The sequence below is a fragment of the Haliotis rubra genome, unplaced genomic scaffold (assembly GCF_003918875.1).
Source record: "Haliotis rubra isolate DU_JTF1 unplaced genomic scaffold, ASM391887v1 Scf396, whole genome shotgun sequence".
Taxonomy (NCBI): Eukaryota; Metazoa; Mollusca; class Gastropoda; order Lepetellida; family Haliotidae; genus Haliotis; species Haliotis rubra.
Genome location: NW_025767075.1, coordinates 885,910 through 898,582, shown reverse-complemented (window position 1 = coordinate 898,582; position 12,673 = coordinate 885,910). Strand labels below are relative to the sequence as shown.

Sequence of the window (12,673 nt, the reverse complement as noted above, 5' to 3'; positions counted from 1 at the left end):
GACATGATAGAGGGTGGACAATCTCAGAATAATGTTGCCCTGTTTTTCAGGAATCCCGAAAGCGTAATTTCCCGTCTCATCAACCTTTAACGTCAGACAGCGGGCGTTAAAATGTGGACCGGTCGAGGAAGACGCCCTAAAACCACCCCCAGACAAGGCAACATCCTGAGAGCTATAGCTCTGAGGAATCGATTTGTCACAGCCCCGGATTTGAAGATGGAATTCTTCAGAACCACAGGAACACGGATTTCGAACTCTACTGTACGAAACAGGCTCCGTAGCAGAGGTCTTAAGTCAAGACGTCCATTCAAAGGCGTGACGATGACAGCTAACCACAGACGTATTCGTTATTGGTGGGCTCAGCAACGTCAGAGGAGGGGGAACCGGCAATGGCGACATGTGATGTTTAGTGATGAATCCCGCTTTTGTTTGCGATTCACGGATGGACGATTGCGTGTGTGGCGACGCCGAGGAGAGCGTTATGGGAGACCCACGGTACAGGAACACGATTCTTATGGAGGCGGCTCTATCGTGGTCTGGGGAGGAATTTCTTTCAATAGGAGGACTGATTTGATTCTTGTACGAGGTAATTTGACAGGTCAGCGGTATATGGACGAGATCTTACGGCCACACGTGGTTCCAATGGCTCACAGGGCAATTCGAAATTTTGTGTTTCAGGACGCTAATGCACCTCCTCACAGAGCTCGTGTTGCCGCGAACTTCTTGCAACAACAAGGTGTTACAACTTTACCCTGGCCGGCTAAAACCCCAGATCTATCCCCTATCAGACATCTGTGGGATGTGTTTGGGCGTCGAGTGCGTCTTAGGGAGCCTGCACCAGCAAATCTTGATGTGTTAGGTAGAGCACTGCAGCAAGAGTGGCACGTGATTCCGAGAGCGACAATTCAGCGGTTGGTGTCCAGCATGCCTGCAAGGTGTCGTGCATGTATTGCTGCTCACCGGGGACACGCTCGTTATTTAGCATATCTGACATACTTAACGTACGTTTGTGCTGATTAAATTATACATGCTTCACAAAGTCAAGGGGTTCCTTTATTTTTTGTGCCTAGTATATATATGGTTACAACGAAGATGAACTTCTCCACTAACTTGGGGGAAACAACTGCAAACCTTATGCAGATTAATTGCACGAGGATCATGCATCAAACTGCCCAAAAGTATATGCAAATATCGTGCATGTGAACAGCTGCGTTTTGGTGTAAAGTTTTGATAAGGATTTGCCATTTTCAACATTTTCATCATTTATTGAACGCATAACAATACTCTTTTCAACGTTATGAATTTGTTTTACAATACATCGGTTCATGTGTAAACAGTGCCTTTAAACAGTATGGCATATTTTACAAAATTTAGATTAGAACAGTTGCCTGAAGTAAGTGGCTACATGTACACTAGTGAGTCTAAACTCTTGATGGGGAGTATATTTATATCTGAACTCCATTTGATCGTGTTTAAGATACGACTGAAGTATACTCACTGTTCCGTCTGACCAGACACACAGCTGCCAGAGTGATGAGGATGAAGGATGAAGCAAGGGATGAACCAACAACTATGTAGATCATGCCGGGTCCTCCGTCTGCCAACACCAGGTGGAACATCATCCTAACTGTACTTATATATTCCACTGATCTGGTGAACTATTTATAAAATACTACATGTCGTAAAGACGAAGACTCGTGAACAACAACCGTAGTTATACTCACCATCTTTACTCCGAGACGTTGTAGCAGGGGGTGTCGTCACTGTCGCTGCTGTGTCAGTAGAAGGCAAAGATACCTTAGTAGGTGTGTCGGTCCCGTCATCTACATCAACGTTGGGGATATGTGACATACGGTGTGAGTGTAGTTTAACGATACTGACTGTTCGTGTATCGTAGTGAACACAAACTAGTTGATTTAGATGCTGAGAAGGTACTGAACAATAAAATACACTTCACATTTGCAAGAAAGGAATTATATTGAAAATGAGTAGTACAGGGCAGTGTTTGCAAAACTTTCATTTGGCAGTTGGCCTGCAGACTAGGCGCGGAATGAAATCAGCAGGCCCAATTTGTTAAATCAAACCAACAAACACAAAATAGTCTACACTGTATACAGCGAAGCCTATGGCCCTGAGACAAGTTTTCATTTGTTAAAGACTGGTGTTGACATTCCTAGGCGCAAAGCGCTGAAATACCAGGAATTGATCCATGAAACATGGATGGTTCCCGACCGTTAATAGAGAAAACAATTATGGGAAAGAATAAAGTTGAAAACAATTGACAGTTACTTTACTGAAGGCCACAAGGGCCAGCAAGTATTTGAAACTTCCGGCCCGACACAATAACAACCGGCGCCGGGGCTTCGGGCCGACGATTATTTTGAACGCTGGTACAGGGTAGCCACGTGGTCATAGTGAACAGTAAAACAGAGATAAACGCCTTACACATGTTGAACGTGAACGTGCAATTGGCATGCTCAAGGCTGGCCAGTCTACTATGGCTGTTGCACGTGCAATAAGATGCAGTAGACGGACAATTTGTGTAACCGTTTTACGTCCGCAATGTCAACCAGTAACGCATTGTCAAGGGGTCGCGTAACTGTCCAGACAATACGAAGCTGCTTGCGAGCTGCACATCTGTATGCCCGATGTCCTTATGGTGGGCCGATTCTGCCACAGGTAACCTGTAATGACGCTTGGCACAATTGTACCTGTGCTGGAACCAGAGAGAATGGAATAAGGTTGTGTATACCGACGAATCACGTTTTACTCTGCAATTTGCAGACGCGTGCGATCGATGCGCACCGTCACGCGCAGATGGTCTGGGGCGATGTCTGTCTTGTAATTCGTGCAGCGGGATATCGTGACCAGGACCCCGTTTCATAAAGCGATCGTAGCGCTAAGGTGATCGTAGCTCCCATACTTTAACACAGACTTAAGACTGTCGTAACGCCACGATCGCTTGTGAAACGGGGTCCTGGTTCTTGTACCGGAGCAGGTGCCGTCCAAGGCTGCTCATGGTCCAGGCCTTCAATTCCAACATAATGATGCGACACCACGCAGCTATTTTGACACGAAAGCACCTGCAAAATGCGGGTATTGACGTCATGGAGTGGCCATTGAGACCACCTGAACTCAATCACATATGGGACGTTCTTGAAAGAAGTCTTCGTGGCTTGAGAGTTCAACTCAGGAGAGTGCAAGAGCTGGGCGCCATTTTGGCACAGCAATGGCACAGGTTGCCTAATGTTGTGTTCACGGGTGTTAGGCAGTACAAGCGTCAATATGATGGCTAGTTCCGGGGTAATCAAAATGCAACCCTATCGTGGTGACTGTGGGGTGCGCCTTCATGCCTAATCCTGTTTTACTACACGCTCATTACGTACATACACCAGAAACTTATGTGCCCATTAGCAACAAGCTTTGTTCCATGTTAGCATGTTTAGGACATCAAGTTACACATGTGAAGTTTGTTATTGAGTTTAGTATAGTTCACAAGTAGCAAGAAATGACATTTCTAGGTGATCCCAAACCGAATAGGTTTTAACTTCCTTACGTGGCATTTAGAAGCTGGTATGATGAAGAGGAACACTTTGTATGGATAGACAACTTCTTTGTTGCAAGTTGCTTGATACCGCATCCACTGCAGTAGTTCTCCATCCATTAAAAAGTGTTCCTCGAATAGGTTTCATTATCTTAACCCCTAAAATGGGTTCATAATATTTCATTTAAGACCTACTGGGTGCATACACTCCCACACAAGGTGACACCATTTGAGCTTGTGGACATTGTCGACGCAATACAGTCATAGTTTTGTGTTTGTATCGGTACAAGGTTTGGCATTTTCAAACCAACACATTATGTCAGTACCTCAGAAAGTATACAGGAAAGAAATGCTCTTTCGATAATCAATCAGAAAGGAGTAACTGAAGTAAAGGCAGGGTAAAGGTTAATCAGAGATATTACCTGTGTTGGTCTCGGTCTCTGTTGTAGCAGTTCGCACTGTGGAATGGATCAACGATACCGTGGTGTCAGTAGAAACAACTGAAAACAGGAACATGAATTCACATATATCTTGCTCATCAGATACGGCAGATGTTGGGTATGGTTTCCCATGATGATTATAAATAAAAATGTTAGGCATATTCATTCAAACACAGGGTAAGGATTTCCAAATGACAGGTAAGTTCAAAGTTATTCATAAATATTACCGTTTATGGTCACCTCTGCTGCTGTTGTTGTTGATGATGGTGATGCTGTTGTTGGTTGTTGTGTTGAAAGGATCGATGAAGTACTGGAGACGCTGTCATTTTGTATGGAAGCAACTGAAAACACGACCATGAATGCACACAATAATTTGAAGAGACGTATATACCAGTTGTTGTGACTGGAACCATCCTCGGAACACAAGAGTGTAGAGTCCGAATTTTGGCCTACTCTACACAGAAGAAAACGATAGTACCAGGTAGTACAAGGTAGTTAGTATGGGCGAATAGGATAATGGCCAGGTTTACCTTGAAGCATCCACCCATTTCAGCACGCTCTTTACGCAAATAATATATGATTAAGATGGTGTCATATGTTGCCCATCAGATACGGCGATTGTTGCGTTGGTCATCGATAAGAAACTATCAATTTTCAGTCAAAAACCGGGTATCAGTATCTTCAATGTCAGCAAGATACGTGAAGAGAAATTGCCCATTCCATAACCAATCAGAAAAGGATATCTTAATGACAGGTAGGCTAAATGTTAATCATAGATATTACCGTTGATGGTCAACCCTGCTGCTGTGGCGGTTGTTGATGATGATGATGCTGTTACTGCTGTTGTTGTAGGTCGTTGTGTAGGTAGGATCGAGGATATAGTGGAGACGCTGTCATTCTGTATGGAGACAACTGGAAAAACGACCATGACTTCAGTATAGTATTATGTGAGACGCATGTGTTCCTGTTGTACCGAGATACGAGCGTTGCCTGGACTCTGCTTAAATAACATTTGTGACGTCATTCCATTGTCTGCTCGCTCCATTACTTTTCAGGAATGTGTACCAGCTTCAAATTAAAGACTTCATTTTGTCATTTTGACATATAACTTTGATAACAGAAATATTCCCAATACTTTGAATGTAATTTAAGTACGGTAATATCCTCGTAGCTCTCCATTCCTTAAAAACAATGTGCCTCGGCCCGTCCGGGGCCTCGGCTCCATTATTTTTAAGGAATGGAGAGTTACTCGGACATTACCCTCTACGGAATGACTCATCACAAGGGTACATGTTTAGAAGGATGATATATTCCCCGTCTGAGGAATGACATCAGCAATATGATAATTACACATCTGTCAATCTTATACAGCACGTCGACCTTACATTAACCACTAACTCTTCCTTGTGTGAAAATGTTGGGTTATTGCAAAGTATGGTAACATGAACATCACATCATACATTTAATACACATTGTTACTTACCGCCTGTAGCATCGTTGACGACAAACTTCAACATGTTGCCCGAAGGAAACTGATTATACTCTGAACATCCCCAAACAGATCCGTCGTCAAGAGATGAATTTATTTTCAGATTGAGTTGATGTTTTGCGAAAAACAGACTCACGTTAAACCGCCCTGTTACATTGAGGAAATGTTCACTATTTCTATCAACGTCGATGATGCTGGAAATGTTAATGTTTGTGCTAAACAGTTTCACGTTATTCCTACTCCAGGTCACAAACCCCAGTGCTGCCCTATCTCGGTGGCTGCACGACAGTGTGACCACGTCCCCGTCTTTGCCTGAAGTAGGGGATGCAGTCAGGATGAAGGCGGTCTGTGCCCCAGCTGCAGGATGAAGAACATCTCTCTCAATGTAATGATCGCATCTACGTCACACCATAACGCCTAGCTATACACTAGTCTGTCAACACCTGGCTCCGATTTCTCGAAACAAACTTAAGTCTGAGTTTTGACTTAAGTTAGAGTATTTACTCAAATTTTAGAAAATGCATTTCCCAGAATGAACTAAAATCGATAATAAACTCAAACATAGTGGACAATTTGAGTTTGGTGGATAGATTACTTAAGATGTTTGGGCTCTTTTATTTAAAAAATGCAGTTGAATTTAAAATTCAACTGTTTCAAATTGTCAAACTCAGTTTGAAATTTGCGTAAAAACTTAAGTTTGTTTCGAGAAATCGGGGCCAGAACACTTTAAACTGGAATACAACTACGCACGCTCATTGCAATAATGCAGCATTAAATGTAGGCACGTTTATAGTTTTGTAACTTTATGTATCCACTGAGGATGTTTTAGCAATGTTTATTCCAACAAGGGAATATTTACTGCTGTCTGCTGATACCTCTGTTAATACCTACACTCCTGAATTGCCACGATCTCTGTTGGCTGATAGCCTTCAGTGCAACGTTGAACTGTTACTAAACATCTCGTTACAATGGAATAGAAGACCTACCTGCTACAACAGTTGTATCAAGTGCCAACAGGAGAAGAGCGGTGCGTTGTAGCGATCCACACATGGCTGGTTGGAGGAAGACAACCTTCGCAGATCACGCGTGTTGCTGTTATGTTGAAGTTGGATGCAACAAGGAAGTATATGACTGAATTATCCTTGGTGTCTTTCATAGTTTTATTGACAGAAAGGGTGGATATATTTGCTGAAGGGCAAAATAATTTGCTTGACGAATATCTCTCAAAATCACAGTAAAAACTGTTTTACATAGCTATGGAACCCTTGCTGCCTTATCTAAATGTGAAAATGCCTTACACTACCATAAAACCCGGCTGCCTTACTTACTCTACAGTGTAACACGTTCTTTAACTTCTGTAACCCGTGTTCTCTGATACCACTGTGAAACCCATACTGCCTAACACCGATGTGAAACAAGTGTGAAACTATACTGACCACTGTCAAACACACGCTATCTTAACAACCTTGACAACCTTGGTGACGTACACTACCGAGAACACCTTGGTGACGTACACAACCGAGAACACGGTGGTGACGTACACCACTGAGAACACCTTGGTGACGTACACTACCGAGGACACCGTGGTGACAGACACTACCGACAACACCTTGGTGACGTACACTACCGAGAACACCTCGGTGACGTACACTACCGAGAACAACTGGGTGACGTACACAACCAAGAACACCTTGGTGACGTACACTACCGAGAACACCTTGGTAATGTACACTACCGAGGACACCGTGGTGACAGACACTACCGAGGACACCTTGGTGACGTACACTACCGAGAACACCTTGGTGACGTACACTACCGAGAACACCTTGGTGACGTACACAACCGAGAACACGGTGGTGACGTACACCACTGAGAACACCTTGGTAATGTACACTACCGAGGACACCGTGGTGACAGACACTACCGAGGACACCTTGGTGACGGACACTACCGACAACACCTTGGTGACGTACACTACCGAGAACACCTTGGTGACGTACACTACCGAGAACACCTTGGTAATGTACACTACCGAGAACACCGTGGTGACAGACACTACCGAGAACACCTTGGTGACGTACACTACCGAGGACACCTTGGTGACGTACACTACCGACAACACCTTGGTGACGTACACTACCGAGAACACCTTGGTGACGTACACAACCGAGAACACCTTGGTGACGTACACTACCGAGGACACCTTGGTGATGTACACTACCGAGAACACCTTGGTGACCTACACAACCGAGGACACCGTGGGGACGTACACTAGCGAGAACACCTGAGTGACGTACACTACCGAGAACACCTGGCTGAAGTACACTAATGTGACAACCCATCTGAAGCAATATTGGACCTGAGCAATTATGGACTTCATGGATGTACGATGATGAAAGATCGGCCCGGTTATGTAAACTGTTTCAAAGGTTACACAGCCCTTGAGACGGAAGAAGTAAAGATGATGAGAGAATTGATAGATAGCACAAAATCAGTTCCATCATCAGTAAAGTGTCTCCAGACAATTGGAATCCAGTGTTTGTTTGGATGTGTGTGTCAGTTGTGATATTTACCCAATAACAACATTTAAAGAAGATAAAGTTTGTCTTAATGTTGAACAACTGTATTCCAAAATCAGCTAAGTTCACGGAATCAATATGAATCAATACGAGTGTATCACTATCACGGTACACAACTGAGTGGCTGTACAAGGCAAAGGTAACACTAGACAAGAGCAGTGATTGTAGCAATGAAGATAGTGATAGTACTATTCAACTCTCAGCAACAGTAATCTACTATTAGTTGGCTAACATCACTGGTGGAAACATTACGTTAAACATTTACGACAGAAAAGAAATGTCTCAGCTCCACAATTCATCAGCGACACACCACCGTTAGGTAACTGAACCTATGTCCACATTCCCAAAATGCATCCGTGGAATGTCGCGTGACTCGTCAGCTTCCTGTGGTTGTACTGATCTGGACTTAGTAATAAATAATAACAAGTACGTTTATAATGCGTCAAATCCAGACACTAAGTGCATGCTCATAGCGCTACATAAGAGATTCTGACATCACCAGGTTAAGAGATGCGACTAGAAATGATTAGCGTCTATAGAACTGAGTGAAGAGAAATGTTTTGAGGCTGTCTTTGAACATTTGGAGAGCAAGGATTCCTTGAAGATGATCTGGGAGTTTATTCCAGAGAGTGGTGGCATTGTAAGTAAATGATCTCTGACCAAATCGTCTCAGACGTGGGGTTGGAACAGAGAAGAGATGTTGTTGGGCAGATCGGACTGACTGACTGACTGAGTTTGGTTTTAGCCGCTTTAAGCAATATTCCAGCAACATCATGGCGGGGGACACCAGAAATGGGCTTCACACATTGTGCCCATTTGGGGATTCGAACCAGGGTCTTCGGCGTGACGAGCCAACGCTTTAACCATTAGGCTACCCCACCACCCCTGGGCAGATCGGAGGACACTAGATGGGTTTTAGACTTGTTGGAGTTCTGACAGGTAGGAAGGTGCTGACACGTGATAACACTGATACGCCAGTGCAAGCACTTTATACTGAACACGTGCATCAACAGGTAGCCAGTGCAGTTTTATCAGTATGGGCGTGTAACTATTTTTGCTGCAGAATTCTGAATGGCTGAAGCCAGGACATCTGTTCTGTGGTGATGTCACATAAAAGACTATAACAGTAGTCCATCTTGGATAGCACTACACTCCTGACAAGCATATGGGCAGTATGTGTAGATAGCAGGTGCCGGATGCTGCCGATGTTCCTGAGATGACAGTGACAAGCTCTGCGGGTCATAGTGATGTGCTGATCCATCGACAGGTCATTGTCCAGGATAACTCCAAGATTTCTAAAGATTTCTAACACAGTCAGTGGGAAGAACCTGAGACTGTCCAATACTAAGAGATGAAACATTTGCCTTGTTCCGCTTATCACGTGTACCAATCAACATGGCTTCTGTCTTGTCTGTGTTTAATTTCCAACATGTTTGTGTTCATCCAACACTGAATGTTGCTGGTGCAGATACCCATATGAGAGACAGCAATCAAAGCATTCTGAGGCAGGAAGGAATCAAGTAACTGAGTGTCATCAGCGTAGAAATGGTGACCAATATTCATGGATGAGAGTTTTCCCAGATCAGAGGTCTAGATGGTAAATTAATAAATAAAAGAATGTCCGAACACTGGAAGTAGAAATGCGGCGTTCATTTTGCTTATGATAATCTCCGATTTACTTAAAAAGATGTTTTTAAGTTTCACCGTCTTCAAACTGTATGTTATTTGTTTTCTTGGTAACGTGCGTCGATCTAAGGGCACACATGGCAATAGAAGAGCAGTTAACCTTCACCGAGGATTGTTAATTTAGGTCACCGACACCGTCGTCTTTTCGGTCTGTTTTGTGCCGGAGATTGATCTTCGGAAAATATTAAATTTGGCATCCTAGAAAAGAAGTACAGTTCCTACCACGCCATGTATGGTGTTGAAATATAGTTTTGTCCTGAACTATCATAACGCGTGCGTCCTCGTGCTTTAAATATAATAGTTCAGCAAAATATTGTACTTTATTGCACAATACATGGGGGTAGAGTGAACTGTATTTCGTAATTCATATGCTTGAAGTTGCTTTAGAAAAGAGTGTTTTATCGGTTGTTCGCCAATAAACAATACAAACACTCATAGTTTGTACAAACTGAGGCAGAGGCTGTGTTACCGGTAGAGCTGGACATGCTTACCCTTTTCAAGAACACCCGGTGTCGTCAGTGATTTTCATGTACTTTTCCAGCATTATTTTGCAGTTACTCGAAATGGAATCTCTTTGTGAGAAAATAGAGACTGGTTAGCGTCTGGGGGTGATATATTATTCTTCAATACATACAATAGTAGAACTGCAGGCCTACACTACTGAGAAAACCCTGCTGGCGTACACTACTGCGAACACCTTGCTGGCGTACAGTACTGCGAACACCTTGCTGGCGTACAGTACTGCGAACGCCTTGCTGGCTTACACACTGAAAACACCCTGCTGCCTTACACTACTGAGAACACTGAAAACACCTTGAGGGCGTACACTACTGCGAGCACCTTGCTGGCGTACACTACTGAGAACACCTTGCTGGCGTACACTACTGCGAACACCTTGCTGGCGTACACTACTGAGAACACCTTGCTGGCGTACACACTGAAAACACCTTGCTGGCGTACACTACTGAGAACACCTTGCTGGCGTACACTACTGAGAACACCTTGCTGGCGTACCCTACTGAGAACACCTTGCTGGCGTACACTGCTGAGAACACCTTGCTGGCGTACACTACTGAGAACACCTTGCTGGCGTACACTACTGAGAACACCTTGCTGGCGTACACTACTGAGAACACCTTGCTGGCGTACACTACTGAGAACACCTTGCTGGCGTACACTACTGAGAACACCTTGCTGGCGTACACTACTGCGAGCACCTTGCTGGCGTACACTACTGAGAACACCTTGCTGGCGTACACTACTGAGAACACCTTGCTGGTGAACACTACTGCGAGCACCTTGCTGGCCTACACTACTGAGAACACCTTGCTGGCGTACACTACTGAGAACACCTTGCTGGCGTACACTACTGAGAACACCTTGCTGGCGTACTACTGACTTGCTGGCGTACACTACTGAGAACGCCTTGCTGGCGTACACTACTGAGAACACCTTGCTGGCGTACACTACTGCGAGCACCTTGCTGGCGTACACTACTGAGAACACCTTGCTGGCGCACACTACTGAGAACACCTTGCTGGCGTACGAGAACACTGCTGGCGTACGAGAACACCTTGCTGGTGAACACTACTGCGAGCACCTTGCTGGCCTACACTACTGAGAACACCTTGCTGGCGTACACTACTGAGAACACCTTGCTGGCGTACACTACTGAGAACACCTTGCTGACGTACACTACTGAGAACGCCTTGCTGGCGTACACTACTGAGAACACCTTGCTGGCGTACACTGCGAGCACCTTGCTGGCTACTGCGAGCACCTTGCTGGCGTACACTACTGAGAACACCTTGCTGGCGCACACTACTGAGAACACCTTGCTGGCGTACACTACTGAGAACACCTTGTTGGCGTACACTACTGCGAGCACCTTGCTGGCGTACACTACTGCGAGCACCTTGCTGGCGTACACTACTGCGAGCACCTTGCTGGCGTACACTACTGCGAGCACCTTGCTGGCGTACACTACTGCGAGCACCTTGCTGGCGTACACTACTGCGAGCACCTTGCTGGCGTACACTACTGAGAACGCCTTGCTGGCGTACACTACTGAGAACGCCTTGCTGGCGTACACTACTAAGAACACCTTGCTGGCGTACACTACTGCGAACACCCTGCTGCCTTCTATGCTTGAAGTTGCTTTAGAAAACAGTATTTTATCGGTTGTTCAGTATGTTTGTGTGTGAGTGTTTGCATGTATGCAGTTGAGTGTATACGTGTATGTGTGCATGTGTGTGTGTATATTTATACATTCATGACATGCCACTGAATATAGATAAAAACAGATGTTCAACTCAAGTTCAGTCAGTGTAACCCCAAGAACGTGGAGGCTGCTTGGGCCAAACAAACGGAACCTTGATGTACAGGTGAGTCTCTGATTGGTTGAGTCCTATTGCAACTGTCCTGATGTGTAGAAGTGTTGTCATGTGGAGAAGCTTCAAATGTTCATGTATTGTATACCTGTGTCCGCAAGAGTCGATTAGGTCAGATCACCACATGAAGAAAATATTCTTTATACGATTAACATAATTATTTGACAACTGCATTTAAGGACATATTGTCTACATTCTGTTGCTTGTTCATCTTTATATTCATTTTGCGTTTTCTTTGATAGGAATAAAGCACTGCAGCCCAGTCGAGGTAGACTTCCCACTTCAGTTAGTAGTGTCGCTACTGCTCTTGTATATGCCAGGATCTCATTCTGTCCCGTTCTTACAACATGCAGTACGGTTTATCTCATATTGTCCCGTTCTTACAACATACAGGACGGTTTATCTCGTATTGTCCCGTTCTTACAACACGCAGCACGGGTTATCTCATATTGTCCCGTTCTTACAACATACAACACGGTTTATCTCATAGTGTCCCGTTCTTACAACATACAGCAGTGTTTATCTCATATTGTTCCGTTCTTACA

General features: G+C 44.5%; 1 protein-coding gene across 1 annotated transcript; it reads right to left on the bottom strand.

Moving 5' to 3' along the window:
* Positions 1-1,437: 1,437 nt before the first annotated feature.
* On the bottom strand, positions 1,438-10,223 carry LOC124286939 (cell wall integrity and stress response component 4-like). Its single transcript, XM_046723395.1, has 9 exons — positions 10,208-10,223; positions 7,290-7,555; positions 6,939-7,190; positions 6,460-6,544; positions 5,714-5,830; positions 4,768-4,896; positions 4,212-4,325; positions 1,725-1,823; positions 1,438-1,597 (listed from the first exon to the last, which is right to left on the bottom strand). Exons 1-9 carry the CDS (start codon positions 10,221-10,223, stop codon positions 1,473-1,475), a joined length of 1,203 nt encoding a protein of 400 aa, XP_046579351.1. The 3' UTR covers positions 1,438-1,472.
* Positions 10,224-12,673: the final 2,450 nt, after the last annotated feature.